The 22,937-nt window shown below is 35.8% G+C and overlaps 1 protein-coding gene across 13 annotated transcripts in view; it reads left to right on the forward strand.

Annotated features, from left to right (window-relative positions):
- Nucleotides 1-22,937, forward strand: part of Fam13b (family with sequence similarity 13 member B) — an 83,367-nt gene that overhangs the window by 15,864 nt on the left and 44,566 nt on the right. For 7 of the 13 annotated variants that reach the window (XM_046460062.1, XM_046460067.1, XM_046460068.1 and 4 more), the window contains exons 3-7: nt 932-1,123; nt 1,555-1,767; nt 5,038-5,215; nt 5,509-5,650; nt 13,674-13,834. In XM_046460062.1, the coding sequence (XP_046316018.1) occupies nt 967-1,123; nt 1,555-1,767; nt 5,038-5,215; nt 5,509-5,650; nt 13,674-13,834 (851 nt within the window). In that variant the 5' untranslated portion in view covers nt 932-966. Of the gene's footprint in view, nt 1-931; nt 1,124-1,554; nt 1,768-5,037; nt 5,216-5,508; nt 5,651-10,411; nt 10,508-13,673; nt 13,835-22,937 lie in introns of all 13 variants that reach the window. The other 6 variants (XM_046460060.2, XM_046460063.2, XM_046460064.2 and 3 more) reach the window with 1 other exon arrangement.

The following is a 22,937-nucleotide window of genomic DNA, read 5'->3' on the forward strand; positions in this document are numbered from 1 at the left end:
TAAAATAATAAATGTTTATTGAATGAATCTTTATGGACCACTACTTTGTTTGGTACCAGGGCACTGGAGCTCTGAGCCACATCCCCAGCCCTATTTTGTATTTTATTTAGAGGCAGGGTCTCACTGAGTTGCTTAGTGCCTTGCTGTTGCTGAGACTGGCTTTGAACTTGTGATCCTCTTGCCTCAGCCTCCCGAGCCGCTGGGATTACAGCTGTGCACCATTGTGCCCAGCTTGACTACTATTTTTTTAATGCACAAATGATTGGAGCCGGTCACCTGAGGCATTACTTCCTCCTATTGCTTCGTTACTGATCCTAGTTCCTAGAAAGTTAAGGCAAATAAGTATTTCTTCTGAATGAGACTGATTCTGGAATTTTTTTTTTTAAATGTGTTATAGCTGCTTTGTCTTGTTGAAATAAGAGCCAATTAATCTTGTTCTTATTAGCCCATCATTTCTAAAAAGTGATTCTCGCCTGTTTGGGTGTTTACAAATTGAGGGCTTAGATGAGCTTCATATAGCAGATTCCAGAGGTGGATTAGGTTTGACTTTTTACCTGTTTCATTAATAAGGTTGGTTAGTAAAGGTCTTTCAGAGCAAGATTTGTCCCTTAATTTGTCTTTGGAACATTAATGCTTGTTGCTGAATTTTGGGTGATCAGTTTTGCCATTTGTTATTAAATGTGCAAACACTAAAAGCATTCAGAACTAACTTCGGAGTAGAGAAAATGCTTTCATAATTGTATTGAGTCAAATTTATTTGTAGAATTTATCATTGGTCGGTAACTGGAATATATTTAAATAGATGAAAACACATTCAGGTGTAAAGCATTTTTCTTTAATGTATACAGTCATATTGCCACTTGTTAATCATTATAGTCTTTTTTTTTCTTTTTTTCCTTTTTTTTTTTTTCCCTTGTCTTTCATTTGGCAGAAAAGACAGCTTTGATTTCTGGCTGCAAAAAAGATATGAGGAAGAGCTCCTCCCCTTCCTTGAGTAACTGCAACTCCGTTCTTGCTAACAAAATATTTGGAATTCCACTTGATGAGCTGCAGCAGGGAGGACATCCAGACAATGAGGTTCCGTTCATAGTCCGCCACGTTGTGGACTATATTGAGGAACATGGTATACATTTTCTTACTTTGAGGGCTAGCTTTTATTTTAATAAACACAACTTATCCCTCTTTGATCTTGGCTTAAAAATTTTTTTTGGTATGAAAAGTGCAAAACTGGATAAACAATAGAAATTCTTTTTAAGGTTTTAACATATGTTTCTTAAATTCATATACCTAGAAATGATGGTTTCTCAGCCTGGAACATTTTTTAGTGGGGGTGATAGAAATATTTTTAATGAATATAAGGGGTGGGATGAAATAGAGTATCCCTCAGAGATAGTGTGTTTCTAGGTGATTGATTTGACAGTTTTAATGAAAATCTGGGGAGCCAAGAAAGGCTTTCCAAAAGTATTAAGTATTTCAGGTTGATTGTAGAATGCATATATATGGTCAAGTAGTTGAAGTTGCAGCATTTTTAATTTTTGCTTTGAACTAATGTAGGCGGTCTGGAGCAACAAGGACTTTTTCAAGTCAATGGAAATGCTGAGACAGTGGAGTGGCTTCGGCAGAGATACGACAGTGGAGAAGAGGTGGATTTGGTTAAGGAAGCAGATGTTCCCTCAGCTATTAGTCTTCTTAGGTTTTTCCTTCAAGAACTTCCTGAACCTGTTATTCCTGGCAGTTTGCATATTCACCTGATGCAACTTTCTCAAGGTAAAATAATTCTTGTTAATCAGTTATTAATTTCAGAATCCTGGCCTTTTAGAAGTTTTTTTTTGGGGGGGAGGGAGGTTTGCTGAGAATTGAACCAAGGAGTGCCTTACTTCTGAGCTACATCCCAGCCCTTTTTATTTTGAGACAGGGTCTTGCCAGTTTGCTTAAAGGCCTTGCTAAATTATTGAGACTGGCCTCAAAGAACTTGTGATCCTCCTGCCTTAGCCTCCCAAATTGCTAGGAATACATATATAGTATTTCAGAGGTTAATTTCTTGTTTTCTCATTTGTTCTTTTGGGCTCCATGGTCTAGACAAGGAGATGGCAACTTCTTGGATCCCTAGTATTTTTTATTATTTTATGATTTTGTTAAACCAAAGTTAGAGGCAAAAGAGAAGGAGGAAAAGGATGGTATTACCTGTTTAGTCTTTTGGGAAGGTGATATATCTCTCCATTTATCATAGGTAAATATTGTTATTGTGTATTCATTCAGCTAACTCAGCTATTCATTGAATACTTTTTTTTTAATATTTTTTTTTTTAGTTTTTGATAGACCTTTATTTATTTGTATGCGGTGCTGAGAATTGAACCCAGTGCCTCACACATGCCAGGCAAGTGCGCTACCACTGAGCCACAGCCCCAGCCCCACATTGAATACTTTCTCTATGCTAGACACTATTCTAGATGCTGGTAGTGCATCACTAAACAAAACTAGTTAAAAATCTCTGCCCTCATGGAGATAAAATTTTAAAGGGGAGGTAGAGGAAAAATAGATGATAAACAAAATTATGTGATTATGATACAAGGTGATAAATGGCTATGCAACTGGAGAAGATGTTAGGTAGAATTTGTGTTGGTATAATCATTATATAATATTAATTGCTTATATTTCTTCTGGCTTATAATTTTCTTGTTTTTTTATTTTAATAAACACAACTTATCCCTCTTTGATTATTTTCTTAAAGAACTCTTTTCTGCTAAATGCTTAGGTTGTTAAATTTAATTTTCTACCACTTACATGTACAGGGATTTAAAACACATTAATCCAGGGACAGTTCTATTCAATTACAAGATCAAAGTACTGGCCCATTTGAATGGACACTTGGTAATATTACAAAGCATAAAGTTGTCATTGATTGCATTTTTAATGCCCCCCATAGACCTTTATTTTATTTATGTGGTGCTGAGGATCAAACCCAGTGCTTCACACATGCTAGGTAAGCACTCTACCACTGAGCCACAACCCAGCCCACATTTAAAATTTTAAGTAAAGTTCACATGACTATCATCTTTCCCTGATAAACTTTTTAGATTTGCAGAGATAGACAGTATCATGACTGTGGCCTTTTATATGTATATGTATATGTACATGTATATGTGTGTATGTGTATGTGTATATATATATATATATATATATATGTTGTTGATGGACCTGTATTTAACTTATTATATGCGGTGCTAAGAGTTGAAGCCAGTGTAATTTTGCAGAGATGGACATTTTCATGACCATCACTTTTTTTTTTTTGTAGTTGGTGATAGACCTGTATTTAATTTATTTATATGTGTTGCTGAGAATTGAGCCCAGTGCCTCACATATGCTAGGCAAGCACTCTACCACTGAGCTACAATCCCAGTCTGTGACCATAGCCTTTTACCAAGTTTTTCTGTGCTGGGCAATGATATTGACCAAATTATGTTGTTATATTGTGTGTATGTACAAATGTGTAACAACAAATTCCATCATTACATACAACTAGAATGTACTCATAAAATATGTGTGTGGGGGGAGTTTTTCTGTAAGTTAATTTTCAGGACCTGCAGAAATATACAAGATGAAATACTATTGGATTGATATTTGCTACTGGAGAAATTCTTTATTTTGAGAGTATCTTTGAGAAATTACCCATTCTCAACGGGACTTGAGATAAATCCCTGGGATTTAGTAGCCTGCTTTATGTTAGTGAAAACTTATTGACATGAAAAACACAAGGACTTGCTTCAGTGATAAAATTTACTTTTTCTGGGGGTGGGGGGGTGGTACCAGGGATTGAACTCAGGGGCACTAACCACTGAGCCCCATCCCCAGCCTTATTTTATTTAAAGACAGGGTCTCACTGAGTTGTTTTGTGCCTTGGTTTTTTTTGAGGCTGGCTTTGAACTCTCCCTTGATCCTCCTGCCTCAGCCTCCTGAGCTGCTGGGATTACAGGTGTGCGCCACTGCACCCTTCTCACTTTGTTTTTTACTTTATTTATTCTTTTGCGATATTGGTGTTGGAACCAGGAGTGTTCTACCTCTTAACTACATCCCCAGTCCCTTTTTATTATATTTTGAGACTGAGTCTTGCTAAGTTGTGGAAGGTGGCTTCCATCTTGCTATTCTTCTACTTCAACCTTCTGAATTGCTGGAAATACAGGCCGTGCCACCGTGCCTTATTAAGTTCCCTTGTTAAGAAAGAAACTGGCATACAGGGGCACAGTGGCTTATGCTTATATCCCAGCAACTCAAGAGACTGGGAGACTGAGGCAGGAGGATTGCAAGTTCAAGGCCAGCCTGGGCAACTTAGCAAAGTTCCTATCCCAAGATAAAAAGGGCTGGGGAGCCCCATTTCGGTAGTAGAGTACTTGTATAGCTTGTGTGACACTCCGGGCTCAATGCCACCCTAACCCAGCATCTATTTAGGGGAGAAAACTAGATGAGACACAGAAGACCTTTTAATTTAGTTCTATTGATAATATTGAAGTTAATTGTTCTTTCAGAATGTCAGGGGGAAGAAGAAAGATACATTGTCTTCTTGTGTTCATTCCTTGTTTTCTTTTTCATTCAAGTGGAAAAATATCACTGATACTATTAGTTTGTTGAATTGCATCTCTACTTTCCTCATTATTAGTTTGCATTAACTAGCATGGCCATTGTTTTTTGACTTCTTATATTTGGTACTAGTTTGGAAAAACAGGTATAGTCATGCAAGAGACAGTATGATGAGTACTTTTTAAAAATTAGAAAATTAAGGCCAATGAGTAATAGGTGAGGAAAAATCCCCTAGCAATTGAAAGCTTGAGTTCCTTTCTCCACCTCCTCCTTTCCAACACTTCTCCTACTTAATAAGTGAAATGCAAAGCCCTAAGGCATTTGGCCTCTAGTAGAGGAAGTGAAGAAGTTTTTGAGTTATTATAGTAAAAAGGTGATGTGGGTGGAGTAATGTGAATCTGGCAAAGTATCTGAGCTTTACTTTTTACTTCATTAAGAAAATCTGTCATTATGTTTTTATAGATTATAATAATGAAGACGAATTTGGAAGAAAGTTGAGATTCCTCTTGCAACAGCTTCCACCTGTTAATTACAGTTTGTTAAAGTTTCTGTGTAGATTTTTAGCCAATGTAGCATCACATCATGAAGAAATTTGGTCTGCAAATTCTTTGGCTGCTGTCTTTGGTCCAGATGTCTTTCAGTAAGTTCTTACACAAATATTTGTTTAGTTTTTAAAAATGGGTTTGTGGAAGAGAAGCATTATATTTTCTCTCAAAGATCATAGGATACTTGAGGAACCATTATCTTTTATAGTACATCTGATTAATCCTTGCATCGTTTTTATAAACAGTACAAATTAGGTAGGTTTTACAGATGGGAAAACTGAGGCACAGAATAATGCCGTAAGTTGCTCAGGTTTATAAGGTGACTCATTGGTTCTTTTCTAACTTTATGATTAATTTAATAACTCTCAATGTGGACTTTTCTTCTCAGCATTTACACAGATGTGGAAGATATGAAAGAGCAAGAAATTGTGAGCAGGATAATGGCGGGACTTCTGGAAAATTACTATGAATTTTTTGAAAATGAAGAGGAAGATTTTTCATCAAATGATTTGAGCTCAATTACAGAACAGGTGAGAAATTTTAAAATTTATTTGAAAATGAGAATTTTTGTTTTTAAGAATATTCTCTTTATGAGTTGCCATAAGTTTACACAGAATTTAAGTACTGAACTGGAGATGGTTCTCTTGATTAAAATATAGTCAGTAGGGTTTTTTTTGTTGCCTCTGAACAACTTTCTGTCTTCCATTTGGGCAATAGGGAAAAGTCATTTAGTTTCTATTTTAGTTTTTGCAGTGCTAGGGATTGAACCCAAGGCCTCAGGCATGCAGGCAAGATCTCTATCAGTGAACTGCATCCCAACCCTTTACAGACTCTCAGAAATTTGGAAATTTTTCTGGATTAAAATAACAGATCAAGATAGTATTGTAATCGTTCTCATTAATGGAAAGCATCTGGAAATTCATAGGTTAAGTTAGATAATTTTTTAATTCTGTTGACTCTAGAATATCAAAATCCATTTCCAAATGGTGTGGTACTGCATGCCTATAATCCCAGCGATATGGGAGGCTGAGGCAGATGGATCACAAGTTTGAGGCCAACTTTAGCAATTTAGTAAGACCCTGTCTCACCTTTTTATTTTTGAATAAAAAGCTGGACGTGGGCCTGGGTTGTGGTTCAGCAGTAGAGCGCTCTCCTAGCATGTATGAGGCACTGGGTTCAATCCTCAGCACCACATAAAAATAAATAAATTAAAGGTATTGTGTCCAACTACAACTAAAAAATATTGAAAAAAAATTTAAAAGGCTGGACATGGTAGAGCACTCCTGCAAGCCCAGCAGCTCACAGGGCTGAGGCAGGAGGATTGCAAGTTCAAAGCCAACCTCAGCAACTTAGCAAGGCCCTAAGCAATTTGGCAGGACCTGGTCTCAAAATTAAAAAGAAAAAGAAGAATGGGCTGGGGATGTGGCTCAGTGATAAAGGACCTCTGGGTTCAATCCCTAGTAAACCCCCTCCCCTGAAAATAAAAGGGGGAAAAATATATTTCTAAAGCTATTTTTTGTTCTTTGTTGTTATTACTATGCTCTGATGACTAGGTTGAGACTGTTCAAGGATCCTGTTTGCTTTTTTCCTTTCTGAAATGAGAATATTGAAGCTGAGTATTTGCACTTAGGTGGTTTGCCACCAAACTTCTGTTAAGTAAAAACTGTGAAGTTATTTATATTTGGGGTGGGGTTGATACTTTATTCTTTTATGGATAATAATGTACCTGGTTTAAAAAAAAGGTAAAATATACTGTTCCCTGTCTACTACTGATTTCTGATGTTTTCCCAGAGCATTTTAATGTAAATACAGGTACATATCTTCTCAGTTTAAAAAAAAAATTTTTAAATTTTTTTAGTTGTCAATGAGACCTTAATTTTTTTTATTTATATGTGGTTCTGAGAATTGAACCCAGTGCCTCTCATGTGCTAGGCAAGTTCGTTACCACTGAGCCACAAGGTAGCCCTTGACTCAGGGTTTTTTTTTTTTTAGTTGTCAATGGACCTTTATTAATTTATTTACATGTGGTGCTGAGAATCAAACCCAATGCCTCACGCGCTAGGCGAGCGTTCTACCACTGAGCCACAACCCCCAGCCCCCTCTCAGTTTTTTAACAGAAAAGTAGGATAGCACTACACTGATCTGTACCTTGTTTTATATCACTTAATAGTATGTCTTGTAGATTTTTCTTATCAGTATATAGAGAGCATGTTCTTTTATTTTTACCTCTGTGTAATTTCTATTGTATAGATAGAATTTTAGCATTTGATTTTATAGTCCTATTTCCACTTGAAAAGGTTTTCTCAGAACAGTTCTGGTTTATATCTATTTCTAGTATAATATTTAGTAACTCCAGCTGTCACTGTCAGATGTGTCCAGGTTTTAATGATAAATTGTATGACTATACTATTTGTTTAAATGAATGAATTACATTTTATTTATTTATTTTTGCAGTACTGGGGAATGAACCAGGAGCATTCTCTCTCTGAATAATATCCTTAGCTCTTTTTTAGTAATTTTGAGACAGAGTCTAAGTTATCCATGGTGGCCTCAAACTTAAAATCCTCCTGCTTTAGTCTGTCCAGTAACTGGAAATATAGATGTGCATCATCACTCTTAGGTACACACTATTAGGTGGTGGACATTTGGGTTGATTCCTTTTCTTTGGCTGCAATATTAAAGTAGCAGCTCTTGAAAGGTAGTTTATTATACAGATTGTCTTTTTTTTTTTTTTTTTTTTTTTTGTGGGAGGTAGTGCTTGGGATAGAACCCAAGGCCTTGTATATGCTCGCAAAGCACTCTGCCTCTGAGGTCTGTGTCCAGCCCCATCATACAGATTTTCATTATTTCTGATAGTTCTTGTATATGATTGTGTGAATTAGGAGTTTTATTTCTGAGTACTTATAACTTTTTTTTGTGTGTGGGATGTGGGGTACTGGGGATTGAACTCAGGGGCATTCGTCCACTGAGCCACATCCCAGGCCCTACTTTGTATTTTATTTAGAGACAGGGTCTTACTGAGTTGCTTAGCATCTTACTTTTGTTGAGGCTAGCTTCGAACTCGATATCTTTCTTCCTCAGCCTCCCGAGCCACTGGGATTTACTTACAGCTTTTGTTTAAAAGATTTTCTATTCTTTTGTAAACTTTTACTTTTTAACATTTGGGGTTCATACCTTCCTTAATTTTTAAGGTGAGCATTTTAATCTTTCGTTTTTCCTTCCCTTTCTCTCTTTTCCCCTTATTCTCTTCTGAATTCCTTTCCTTTTTTTTTTCTTCCTTTTTCTGTTTCTGCCTTTCCATCTCTATGTTTCAAGTCTCAGTGACTTTAAAGAAATAGTAACAGATGCCAGATAGCAGTCTGTAAGCTGAGAATGAAATCTCTGTGTGTGTATGTATAAATGGGTAGAATTTATGACCTGAACCAGTGATATTTAGACTTGACTTTTCTTTCTTTCTTTTTTTTTTTTTTTGGTAGTGGTTATTAAACCTAGGGCATTTTACCACTGAACTACAACCCCAGCCCTTTTTTTTTTTTTTATGTTTTTCTGTGAGACAGGGTCTTGATAAGTTGCTGAGGTTGGTCTTGGACTTGTGATCCTCATTCCTCAGCCTCCCAAGTCACTAGGATTACAGGCATATGCCACAGTTCCTGGAAGTATCTGAGGATTGAACCTAGGGCCTTTTTTTGTGCTAGGCAAGCACTTTGCTACTGAGGTATTATTTCCAACCACTTGATACTTTTTTTTTTTTTTTGGTACTGGGTATCAAACACTGGACTACATCCCCATCCCTTTTAAATTTTTTTTATTTTGTGGCACAGCCTCATTAAATTACCCAGGCCGGTCTTGATCCTCCTGCCTCAACTCCCAAGTAACTGGGATTATAGGCATGTACCATTGTGCTGAATTCCTTGATATATTTTTTTGAAAGTTTCCAGTTGTCGTATATAGTTCCTGACTTAAAAATTAAAGAACTAATGTTTCTCTTCTAAATTATTCTTGCTTAGGACTGGGGATGTAGCTCACTTGCCTAGTACTTGCCTGGGTTTAATTCCTAGTACCACCAAAAAAACCCTAAAAGATTAGAACTACTATCCAAATTATTCTTGCTTAAAAGAAAATGACAAGAAGATGACAAGTAGATAGATGTGCTTTAAACCTTAATGTATTTCCATGCCTGTAAGTAATCCCATCTGTTGAGAAAATTTGCATGTCATCTTTTTGTTCTTAAATTGTGTCTTAAGTCAGCATTTTTTTAGTAAATTAATGGCTGTTCAAAGTGAAATAATATACATATTTGAGTCACTAATTTTCTACATTTCTAAGATGATTTAACTTGTGAGAAATTGGTGATGCCAATTTGACCCAATGTCTTGACTCCTAAAATCTACAAGATATGCCTTACGTTTTATATTGTGGTATAATTATCATGTGGTTTCCTGATGTTGCTGAAATATATCTGTAGCTTATTTGTATTGCATCAGTGATTTTGTATTTTTTAAGCAGTAGTAAAATTGACTTAACATGTATTGTTTTATGTTAGAGTGAATTCTGCAGATTTAGCCATGGATATGAAAGAACATTTTTAGCTTTTTGAGTAGAATATGCCCAAGTAAATGGGATTGTGCCAGGGGTCCTAAGTGATTGTGATATGTGTGTGTGTGTGTGAGAGATATATATATTTAATCTAATCTTTGACTCATGTTGCTAATTACCAGAATTCATTTTCTTAACTATTTTTATTAATTTCTGAGTTAAAATGGGTTGCAAGTAACAAAAGTAGAGATTGTAAAGTTTGGTCTTTTTAAAGCAGATTTGATAAAGTAGATTTGTGTAGCAGAATGATCTGATAGTGTAGTTCTCTGAAAGTAGATGAGTGAAATAAAATATCCTCACACTTAGCATAATTTGCTTGTGTGTTTTGAGTTGGTCTAACTTAAATGTTCCTAATGTCTTATTCACATATTTAAAGATATAGGGAAACATGGCCCATCTGGCAGTGCTTTGCTTTTTCTCCTGATTTTGTATTTGAAGGAAGCAAAAATTTATGTAGCACTTCTTTTGGCATTTCATTCCACTAATACAAGTATTTGGCTGTTAAAATCCTGTCAGGGTGGTAGATATTTTTATTAATTACATGAGAGAGATGATTGGAGATGATTAATAGGTAGTGTTAAAAAAATGACACAGAGTCTAGGTGGACTTTATATGGAATCCTTAAATGAATACAAATCCAGTATAGTGATTTGAAGATGGAGGTGATAATAATGTTTCTTTGTACATTTGAGAAGGCAGGTAGCAGCGTTCTCCACAAACTGGAGTCTGGAGAGCAGGCATTTCACGAGGCCCTAGAGAAGGGAATTACAGCAGTCAAAGAAAGAAGAGATGTAAGTATGGATGAGGTTTTTCCATAAGTGAAGTTGAGGCTGCTGCATACAGAGGGCAAATTCAAAGTAACAGAATAGGGTGTTGGTAAGAAGGTCAAGTTGACCAGGCAAAGATCAAGAAAAACTTTGAGGATTCATGTGAAAGAGCATTTTACTCTAATGCTTACTCTTTTTAAAAAATATTTTTTTTTTAGTTATAGATGGGCACAATATCTTTATTTTTGTGTAGTGCTGAGGATTGAACCCAGTCCTCACACATGTGAGGCAAGTGTTCTACCACTGAGCTACAGCCCCAGCCCTAATGCTTAGTCCTGTTCAAAATAATTGAGTTGAATTCTTATAGAAGAAATTACATTAGAAGGCTGGAAGTTGGATTTGGGGAGAAGGAAAAAACACTAGATATTGTTCACGTCGTATCTTAGTATACTATTGGTAAAAAAATACCGGAGAATGTCAATTTATTTAAAACTTATTGAATATAATGTAATCAGTATAGTGGAGTAGTCTTTTAAGTTCTTAAGATCTATTGGCTGTAGGAACAAAATGATTTTAAAAAGTGTAATGTAACATATTACAATAGTAGTATCTATATAAAAAATGTGTGGACTGAATAAGTATTTATCCTCAGTTTAAAAAGCCATCTTTATTATTTTTTTTGATACTCTGCAGTTGTATTCAAACTTATTATTCAGCTGCAGTCATTCCCATTTTATAGTTGTGAAAACAGTATTTTCCCCTTCAGTATTTTTCTTGCTTAGGTTACCATGTTAATGTGTCTTAAGTACATTCTCTTGACTTTCACTAATTAATTAAATACGTAGATGAGAAAGAAGGATAATTTTAATTCTTTTAAAATTTTTTTTAAATATTTATTTTTTAGTTGTAGGTGGACACACAATCTTTATTTCATTTTTATGTGGTGTTGAGGATCGAACCTGGTACCTCATGTGTGCTAGGTAAGCACGCAACCACTGAGCCACAACCCCAGCCCAAATTCTTTAAAAATTGATTTGTCATTTTGAATTTTCATCTTTGTGTATAAATTATTTTTTTCTTTTTCTCTTAGTGATACCAGGGATTGAACATATGCAACATGCTAGGCAAGTGTTCTACCACTGAGCTATATCCCCAGCTTCCTTTGTGTATAAATCTTAACTTCTTGATTAATAACCACTTAGGCCAGTGATTATCAGTTTTTCCCATCATAGTTGTACATGACATGTGATAGATGAGGGGTGACATTTGCAAGCATAACAAACTTAGCAATCTGTTGCATATACTTTATATATGAAGTAAATAGTTTACAAAATGAGGTCATAAATTGTTAGAAGGGTCACTAAAAATTACTGACTAATGACTTTGATACACCAATGGTTTAGAGCTTTTGCTTATGGTTTAGATGGTCATTCTCTTCCTGCTGAAGTGTTTACATGTATTGTTTAATCCTTTCAATCCAGTTCTGTGAGGTAAGTAGTATAATATCTATATTAACTCATTCCTTGTAGCCACTATAACTTCTCCAAGTCTTAGGTATGAAATGGAAATATTATACTACAGTTTTTTCTGCCTCTGAAGCCTTTTAACTATCATGTTATACTTTAGATAGTCAATGTGTTTTTGATTAGGAATATCAGCATAATTAACTCTTTGGTTGCAGTTTTACTTTCTGACAGCATTCTACCAACTGTATTTGTATGTCCACCAAGTAAAATACCACTAATATATGTAGTAACTAAATTTATTCTAGATATGTCCATTGTGTTTGGCTAGAATGGACTGGAAGTGTACTTAAAAAAAAATATTGGTCCTGGGGATTGAATGTAAGGCCTTGCACATGATCTACCTCTGAGCTATACCCATAGCCCCCAAAAGTATACTTTCTTGCTTATATTTTTAATGACAAGTATTTGCTTATAAACTCTAAATAAAATACAAAATAGGGCTGGGGATGTGGCTGAGTGGTTGAGTGACCACAAGTTCAATCCCAGTTACCCCCTCCCCAAATGGATATTATGACCATGTATAGGTAATTTCTTCTTTGGGATAACTTCAAAATATTTCTCATTCAAAAATATTTAACTGATTTTCCTTCTTGAGTATTTTAGTGTGTTTTTATTAGAATAATTTCCTAATAGAGCCAGTTTGATGTTGGAAAACATTTTATAACTTGTGCTTAATGGTCAAAATCCAAGTTCTTCCTTGTTACAGTTCCAATTTATTTATGAAAAATTTAATCTGACTCATTTAGAAGTTTGCTGACAATTTCTAAAGCATAGCTAATACCTTAATGCAAAATTTTTGTGCCTTTCTATTTTCACACTTACTGTGTATTAAAATGACTTGTTTACTATACCTGGAAACCTGATAAAATAGAAGTCTTTTGTAACTAATTTTTTAAAAAAATATTTTTAGTTGTCATTAATCTTTATTTTGTTTATTTATCTCTGTGTGGTGCTGAGAATCAAACCTAGTGCCTCACATGTGCTAGGCAAGCACTCTGCCACTGAGCCACAACCCAGCCCCCTTTTTGTAACTATTATATTTACAAAACCAGTTAGAAAATGAAGCTTTCTTAATGTTAACTACAATGTGCAGGATTTTAATTAATTTGCAGTCTGATTCATGTGTCTAGTGATGTAGTTATTTAGTTATTACTTTCTGTTTCAAAATATTATATTTTTCTGGTTTATAATTTTATTTGTGGAATCAAACCTCGGGCCTCTTGCATGCTAGGCTGGCACTCTTCTTTGAGTCACTGTACCTCTCCCTACCACTGCCACCCTTTATTTTGAGACAGGGTCTAGAAACATTGTCCAGGCTGGCATGGAACTGGGGTCCCCTTGCCTCAGCTTTCTGAGTAGCTGGGATTGCACCCTGTTCCTACAATTTTTTTTTATTAGTTATATACATGACAGTACAATGACCTTGACATATCATACATTTGAATCACATGGGATACAATATCTCATTTTTCTGAGTATACAGGTTGCAGAATCACATTGGTCATGCATTCACATACCTACAATTTTTTTATATAAAAAAGTTGGTGGTCACTCCAAAAGAGAGATTAGTTTTAAGAAATGAAGAAATTTAAAAAGTTTGTGTTTATAACTTTCTTGAAGTGTTATGTCTCAGATATGTCATGAGTTTATTTTTATTCATATAGGTTAATGAACTTTCTGAGGAAGAAGAGGAAGATGAAAAGCTGGAACATATAGAAGAACTTCCAGAAGAGGGTACAGAAAAATCAAATGACGTGCCAGAGGTGGTACAATTAAGAATAACTGAAAACATCCTGGAATCAAGTAGTGTTACAGCATCAACAAGGTAAATATTTCAATTGATTGGACTTTACCTTTTGAGCATTTCCTTCTACACGTAGACTCCAACATGATATACAAATTATATCTACATGTAAAAGATTGACATTTTTGAATGAGAAACAAGAAGAAGAAAATTTAAGGAAGCACCCTTACTAAAGGAGTTTTCAGTTATTAAAGTTATACCTTCCTTCAAATATCAAACCTCTTTGGCCGAGGGTGTAGCTCAGTGGTAGAGCTAACATGTTTGAGGCCCTGGGTTCAACCCCTGGCAAAGTAAGAATTAAATACATAAATAAATATTCAGTCTTACATTTTTTTCATAAAATACGTTTTTTTATATTAAACTTGTTAAATATATAAAATTATAATTTTATATTAGCTTGGTAATATTTTGAAAATTCTACAGGTAGAATTGCTAGAGAAGCATATAGTAATTGAATTTACTTGTATTTCCAGCTTGTAGGCTACAATTAGGTTGAAGTCTGATTTTATTAAAATAGAGCTTTCTAATCCTTTTCATGATAAAACGAAAGTATTTACATGACAGGCTGAGTAAGTTTGGAAAATGGGGTAGGCACCATCCCATCAGATATCCAGGACCATTTTGTGCAGTGTTTAGGAAACTTCAGAGAATTCAAGAACTTCTGAAACATAGTTTTGGATTTGCTAAATTCTCTGCTAGTTTTTTATATGGCTCCGTGGTTTACTGATCCCTTTTAATTAAAAGGGCAAATCTATCTCTTTTGTCTGTTAGATATTTTTTTTTTTTATGTTTATTTTGATTCAATGCTGGTTAAAAAGCAGAGGAAATGATAATTTTGAGTCTGGAAAAAAATTGTCATTTAAAAATAACTGGTGGGCTGGGGATGTGGCTCAAGCAGTAGCGCGCTCGTCTGGCATGCGTGAGGCCCGGGTTCGATCCTTAGCACCGCATACAACATGATATATTCATCATACAACATGATGTTGTGTCCGCCGAAAACTAAAAAAAAATAAAAATAAAAAAAAATAAAAATAACTGGTAATGCCAAGCACAGTGACTCATGCCTATAATCGCAGCTACTTAGGAGGACAAGACAGGAGAATTGCAAGTGTAAGGCTAGCTTGGGCATATTAGAGGGATCCTATCTTAAAATAAAACAAAGGGCTGGGAATGTAGCTCAGTGGTGGATCCTTGTCTAGCATGCTTGAGGCTCTGAGGTCAGTCCTCAGTACTGCAAAACAAATAAACAAAAGAACACTGTTAGTAAGAATTTGGAAAATGAAATTGGCTAGAAGAACCAGTCTGCTAACAAAAGTGACTGGAAATTTGTTTATGATGGTCTATTTATTATTATTATTATTATTAATTTTTAACACAATACCTTTAATTAATTAATTATGTGGTGCTGAGGATTGAACCCAGTGCCTCACATGTGCTAGGCGAGTGCTCTACCACTGAGCTACAACCTGGCCCCTCTTATATTATAATTATATATTGAGGTAGTTATTCAGTATATGTGTATATATTAACTTAATGGTCTTTTTATTTTTTTGACATTTTGAGTTAGCTAGCTTGTCAATATTGTACTGCTACAAAATAAACCTTTGTTCATTGGCCCTTTTCTCGTTTTGAATTGTTTGAATGGATTCTTTGGCCTCAAGGAGTGTACCTTTATGGGTTTTGGTATTTCCAGACCACTTCAGAAAGACTTGATCCAATTTAAATTGCCCTTAGCAATACATCTACAGACAAAAACAGATATGTTCTACCCCTGCACCAACCATTGTGCTGGAGATTGAACCCAGGTGTGTTCTGCCTTTTTATTTTTTGGTTTGAGACAGGGTTTTCCTAAGTTGTGGAGGCTGGCCTTGAATACCTAGCCAGGCTAGCAGTATTTTCTTGAGGAAATGACAGCAGTAGATTTAAATGAGTGTTTTAAATTTAGTTAAGTTAGAGCTATGTTCTCCAATAAGGTATGTACTTAAACTAATAACAAGTGTATGTACTTAAACTAATTAGAATTAAACACAATTTAAATTAAAAAAATTTTTTTTTGGTACCAGTGATTGAACACAGGAGTGATTTACCACTGAGCTAACTCCCCAGCCCTTTTTTCTATTATTTTATTTATATATATATATATATATATGTGTGTGTGTGTGTATATATATATATATATATATATTTGTAGTTGTAGATGGACAGAATGCCTTTATTTTGTTTATTTTATTATTATTTTTTATAGTTGTGTATGGACAGAATACCTTTATTTTATTTGTTTATATTTTTGTGATGCTGAGGATCGAACCCAGTGCCTCACACATGCTTGGCAAGCGCTTTGCCACTGAACTACAGCCCCAGGCCTTATTTGTTTATTTTTAGTTTGGGTATTGAGGATTAGACCCAGGGATGCTAACACGGAGTCCCATCCCTAGCCCTTTTTTATTTTGAGACAGAATCTCACTAAGTTGCTGAGGTTGGTCTTGAATTTTGAATCCTGGTGCTTCAGCCTCCCAAGTTGCTGAGATTAGGTATACATCACCACACCTGGCACCCTTTTTATTTTGAGATGGGACCTTGCTTAGTTGCTGAGGCTGGCTTCAAATTTGGCAATCCTCCTGTCTCAGCCTCTTGAATTATCGGGATTACAGGCATGTGTCACTGTGTCTAGTAAAATATTTTTAATGAAGTGATTGTGACCCCTCCCCCAACTTGTTACATGTGTATTAATATCTTCAATGTCTGGCTTAATGGATTCTCATAATTTGTTCTGCATTTAATCTGTTGCTATTATGATCTGAATGTTGGTAACTTCTCAGAATTCTTTTTTTTAATATTTATTTTTTAGTTGTAGTTGGACACAATACTTTTATTTTACTTGTTTATTTTTATGTGGTGCTGAGATTTGAACCCATGGCCTTGCACGTCTTAGGCGAGTGCTCTACCACTGAGCCACAACTTCAGCCTGACTTCTCAAAATTTTTTTGTTGAGATCCTAATTGTCAAGGCCTTTGTATTAGTAGGAGGTGAGGCTTTTGGGAAGTGATTGGATTTGTTTTGGGTGAGGTAACCCTCATGGATGGGAACAGTGACCTTATAAAAGTGTCCTGAACGAGACCCTGCACTCCTGCTATGTGCAGTAAAAGGACAGCATGATTGGGCCCTCACCAGATACTGAATCACAATTTTGGTTATTATATAAAGTGGCAAATAACTTGACTGAATTGTGTTCATGTTGGTATTTTGTGGAAGATGGGACTTTAGAGCCACAATTTTGGATTTTTGGCTGAGGAACATCTAAGCAAATTTTTTAAGAAGCTGCATATTTCCTCTTGACTCTTTATAGTTATAATATGAGAAGAGAGAAATGAAGATGGAATTATTAAAAGGGAAACAACTGAGATTTGAAAAATTTTCAGCCTATCCATACTATAAAGCAGAGAATGCATGTTAGGGAGAGAACACCAAGCTTGTGGCCATACTACAATCTGATAAGGGGATTAGCTAGCTAAACAGAAGTGAGGGCCTATTGTCTAAGACAAAGAGAGAGGAAAAAACCCCAATTTCTTGGTATTATAAAGTTCATTTAAAGTGCTTTTAATGCCTTGTTAAAACCCAGAAATTAGAAAGAACAAGAAATTGATAATTTTCTTGTGGATTGTTGAAGCTAGGACTTGGTTCTTCTGAGTTCATTTGTTCCTGATGGTTCAACTTTTCTTTTCTTTTTTTTTTTAACAAACAAATCAATCTTTTTACTAGAGAGGCATACCTCTCACACGTGTATTATTCAAATGTACTAACACATGAAAGATCACATCACCTTGTTTATGGATACATTTAATATCCCTTACCCTTCCCGACTTTCAAAACATAATAGTATACAAAATATAAAATATCTTAAATATTTATAAAAATCGCAAGAAAAAAATAGAACGTATGAAAATATTTTTATCTGAGTTCTCCCTCGCTGTTGAGAGACAGCTTAGTTTGCCTTAAGTTCATAACTGCTGAGTGGGTAGGAGTACGCCCTGCCTAATACTATTCTGTCCCGAAGGAGCTTAAATAAAACATAGTAGTTGCAGAAGAGGATGAGAGCCATGGAAAGTGTGTGATTCCACTTCTCCGACTGCCCCAAGGAATAGGGCTGGTAGAAGACAACACTGCCCTCAATAAGGATTAGTAGATTTAACAGCCTTAATGGACGATGAAACAGGAAATAAAAACGGGTATGGAATACATCTGAAGGCACTGCCACGTTGTAAGGCCCTATGGCTCTATATAAACATCTGCTATGCTGCACCAGCACCCCTTGAGGCCATAGGGGGCAGAGTTGAGGCACTTTCCTCTACCCCCTGATGCTGTACCACATAATTATAGTCTGTGAGAAGAAGATGAGCTCTACTATCTTGGTGGAAACAACAGAGAGGAACATAAACACCAAACAGATAGCCAAGGAAGAGGAGATTAAGTACTGAATGGCTTCGAAAGAGATTGACTAGGGTCCAACAAAGTACCCATCCACACAAAGTGAGAATCACCAAGCGAGCTGATATCAGAACCATGTAGTGAATCATAGATGCTGCACCCGCATTGGTGGCTTCGGAGATGAGGGCCCACACAAGCCTCCTTGCGAGCATCACCGTGATGAACGCTGCCAAGTGATAATCAATGAGATGAGAAGTCAGTGAAGTACAAAAGGCAGGATGATTGTAAGGATACCACTACACGGTTTTATAGATGTTGATGTACTGAATGAACAGAGCAACCAAAAGGTAGATGAAGAAAAGAAATTCAAAAAGCAGGCTCCCATCCACAGGCAAGTCAGGAATTTGGCAATGACGCACAGGACCTGGGGTGATTAAGGCTGTGATAGGTGGAAGTGGAAGGCCAATAGTGCTACTATTCCTGTTTCTCAAGCCTGTTCCATTGCCACAGCCCCCACCAACCAAAGTCTGTACAGAAGGTAAAGCTGAACGGCTTAGCTGCTGCTGACTAGGGCCCCTCCTTCCACCGGGCATGTCCGGGAACCATTCTGCTCCCAGTGCCACCTGTAGTTGCAACCCACGTTAATGGTTGTCAACCTGTTTCAGCTGCATGGAGGAGGCCCAGCAAGTGGGGCGGGATCCCTGGGAGGAGGAGGTGGCTTTTTTTTTTTTTTTTTTTTTGGTTGTTCAAAACATTATGAGGAGGTGGCTTTAAAGACTGGACCCCAGGCAAGATAACTAGCTCTAGGTGTTAAAGCTCTCCAAACTAGCTGCCTGTATGCAGGCTGTCCCCGCCTGGAGGGTTGAAGCAGGGCGTCCAGGTTTCAGGCCGCTAGACCCAGACCCAGACCTAGACCGTGAGTCAGTGGCAGAACTAAAGCTAGAACCAGAACCCAGCCCTGTCAGCACTCATCCTCAGCCTCCATTACTGCGGAGCTCTCAACTTTTCTTGATCTGCCTCATTATTGAGAAAATGTGCTGTTAGCTGACTGGATAGGCATGTGAATTGTAGAAGAATTATTTTGCTTTTCTTTCATTCATTGAATCAGATAGCTTGTAAAATATTTCAGTTGATAGATTTTACTAATTCACTGTTTTTAAGTACCAGATCATGATCGACAGCTTCTCTCCTTCCCTTTTCTGCCCTATAAATGATGCATTTGATATTTCAAAGATTTGTTATACATGACTTATTGACCAGTTGTAGTAATGAGAAATCATCCGGTATTCTCTATCTCCTGTCACAGAGGACTCATATTGGTAGGCAGAGGGAGAAAAGGATTTTTACTTGTGGTTTTAAAAGGATATATGATTTTGTTTTATGTGTTTATTTTTTGAATCCACGGTTTTTTAAATGATAATTTTAGTGTCATTTTACTTGATTTATCTGAAGTCATCCAATTTTTAGACTTGAAAAATTAACCATTAATGCTTTTCAGAAATTAGATAATGTATTTTGCATCTATTTTATCAATTTTGTATTTGTGATAATTGTGTGATTAATGAAAACAGATTGATTTCTGTCTGTATTATTTTAGGCTTTGTATTAACCAACTTTTCATCATTATAATGAAATACTCATGATAAATAACTTATAAAAATAAAAGGTTTATTTCAGTTCATGGTTTGGGAGGTTCCAGACTGGCCCCATCGATTTGGCCTTCTGACAAGGTAGCACATAATGGTGGGAACATGTGCTAAACAAATTGCTCATCTTATGAGTCAGGCAGCAAAAAAGAGGGAAGAGACCAAGTCCCCACAATCCCTATGAAAGGCATGCCCCCAGTGACATAAGCAGGTATAAATATTTTTGTAGGAGTCCTAGCCAGATTCAGAATTTTTCCTGCCTCCTGAAAAGTTGCAAAGTAATTAGGATAAAATTTGTGGACAGTCAACTGGGTACCTCCTTGTCAGTGGTGACCTCACGTTGCTATCTCCTTACTGCGTAGACTGCAGAATATAGTGCTCCTCTCTTTTGGAGAACTCAGAAATGATTATTGCTCAGAAGTTTTTAAAAGCCCATCACCATCCTTAATTATATTTAAAGTGAATGTTTTTGCTGATATTTTTGTTGGGAGTTACAGGATATTCAGAATGAAGGCTCTATGTATTTTCAAAGTTGATTGAGGTTGAGCTAGAATTTATTCAAATATTGTTTGTAGCATTAAATATTTGGAATTGGGAAGCTAAAATTATGATCTTTGCATTTGAATTATAAAAATTAATAATTAGAATTAAATTATTGTACAGTAGATTTTCTGCTCTAAAGAATATGATGTGATGTATATGACAGCGTCATTTGACTTCATATCCTTAAAAGTTTAGCACTAGGTTTCTAATTTGCTCTGCTTTTACTTGCAATACTGTCCTGGTTTGTATTTTATAATCCTTAAAAAAATTGACATTAAAAAAAAAAGAAATGATGTGATTATAGGCAAATTTAAAATTAGAATTAACAGCAAAGAGAGCAAAGGTCAAGGAATGACTGTAGTCCTTAACATGATACTTGACTGAAGACTTTATGTCCTTTGTCATTTAATGTTTGATTTTTCAGACTGGTCTTCCTTGTGTGTGGGTTTATAAACACAACATTTTAAGGTACTTTTTATGGCATAGGTACTAGTCAGCATGGTCTTGGGTTTTTTTTTGTGTGTGTGTGTATCTTTATTAATTAGAATTCACGTCCTTGTTACAACTATGCTGTTTAGCTGCAGACACATAGCTATATCGTCAAGTGCTTTTACATTCATATATTTGTTGAGCCCTGGTTGTGCATGAGGGCTTTTATTCACAGAATATGGCTAAAATTTGAAAATAAAGAACAATTAAATTCTGTAAAATCTGTTTTTTGTTGTTGTTGTTTATTTTGGTACTGGGAATTGAACCTAGGAGCGCTTAACCACTGAACCACATCCTCAGACTTATTTTTTGTGGTGCTGGGGATTGAACCCAGGGCCTTGTGTATGCTACCAACTGAGCTATATCCCTAGCCCACTTTTTTTTTGAGACAGGGTCTTGCAAAGTTGCTTAGGGCCTCAGCAGAAGTTGATATAAAACATATAGCAAATAAGTTAGTAAAAAACAAATATTCATGTAACCACCACCCACATCTAGGAAAAAAAAAAGCCACTAATAGTACCGCAGAAATTGCTGAGGCCCTAAGTTGCGATCCTCCTGCCTCAGCCTTTTGTGTCACTGGGATTACTGGCATGTGCCACTATGCCTGGCAAAATTTTATAAAATCTGAAAACTAAATCAGTCCTTTGCCTTTCAGAAATTCAGAGAACAAACTTGTACAATCAGTTTTGTGTGTAGTCTTGCAGGTGGCAATCTGATTCTTAAAGGATTGTTTCATTTTACTGTAGATTTTGGGGAGGGGTCCTTATTGACACTCAAATAATTTTTCCTTTTGTTTTTTTTAAATGAAGTGGCCCTTATTAAAAGGGAGCTGTTTATTTGGTTGTCCCAGCATACTCTTCAGGGCTAATGAATTGTTACTCTTCTGCCAATAATCTAGCTCTCTCATTACTGCTTTTTTTTTTTTTTTTTGAGAGAGAGAGAATTTTAATATTTATTTTTTAATTTTTGGCAGACACAACATCTTTGTTTGTATGTGGTGCTGAGGATCGAACCTGGGCTGCACGCCTGTCAGGCGAGTGCGCTACCGCTTGGGCCACATCCCCAGCCCTCATTACTGCTTTTATATATACTTGTCTTTTTTCAGTAACAAAAGGGGTAGGAAGCGAAAAGATGAAATACCCTGCATGTGCATTCTATTTAAAGTCATCAGAACTTCTGTAGTTCATTTGAATAACTGAAGACCGGATATAGATCTAGGCCAGTGTTCAAACTTACTGTATGGATAAAATCATCATTGATACTTGTTAAATATGTAGGTTTTGGGGCCGTACCTTTAAAGTGTGAGGGGAAGACACTGGTGTCTGCGTTATTTTTCTTTCCCCTTTTAAGTTGGAAAATAAATCCTACATATAAAAATTGCTATAAAACATATAGCAAATAAGTTAGCAAAAAAGCAAATATTCATGTAACCACCACCCACATTTAGAATAGTAGCACAGTAGCTCAAAATTCTGACCTTCCTTCCTTCCCAGTTAGGTGAGGAAGTCATTTTCATCCTAAGTCATTCTGTTATACATCACAATTGCCCATTTTACCATTAGTGAGCAATTGGATTTTTTCACTTTTTAATTATTGACTAATATCATAATATAATTTTGTATAATGTGTTTTTACTTTGACCATTATGAATGATATTGCTGTGATATTTTGTATATATCTTTTGGTATCTGTGTAAAGATAAATACCAGTGTTTGGTTTCAGTTATATTGCTAGATTATTTTTCAAAGTGCTCATTTCAGTACTAGCAGTGTAAGAATTTCCATTGCTCCATGTCTTTGCAACACTTTGTTTGAACTAATGTGGTATATATGTAGTAGTATTTCATTGTCATTTTATGAAGGGTGTCTCCCGCATTTTATACATGTATTGATTTATTTCTCCTTTTATGAAATGCCTGTTCAGATTTGTTGCCTAATTTTCTATTGGGTTGTCTGTTTCTTATTGATTTGGATTTTTTTTTTTAGAGAGAGAATTTTTTAATATTTATTTTTTTCAGTTTT

This window comes from Marmota monax, unplaced genomic scaffold (assembly GCF_021218885.2).
Source record: "Marmota monax isolate L192 unplaced genomic scaffold, Marmota_monax_Labrador192_F-V1.1 WCK01_AAM20220418_F8-fsc00006, whole genome shotgun sequence".
Taxonomy (NCBI): Eukaryota; Metazoa; Chordata; class Mammalia; order Rodentia; family Sciuridae; genus Marmota; species Marmota monax.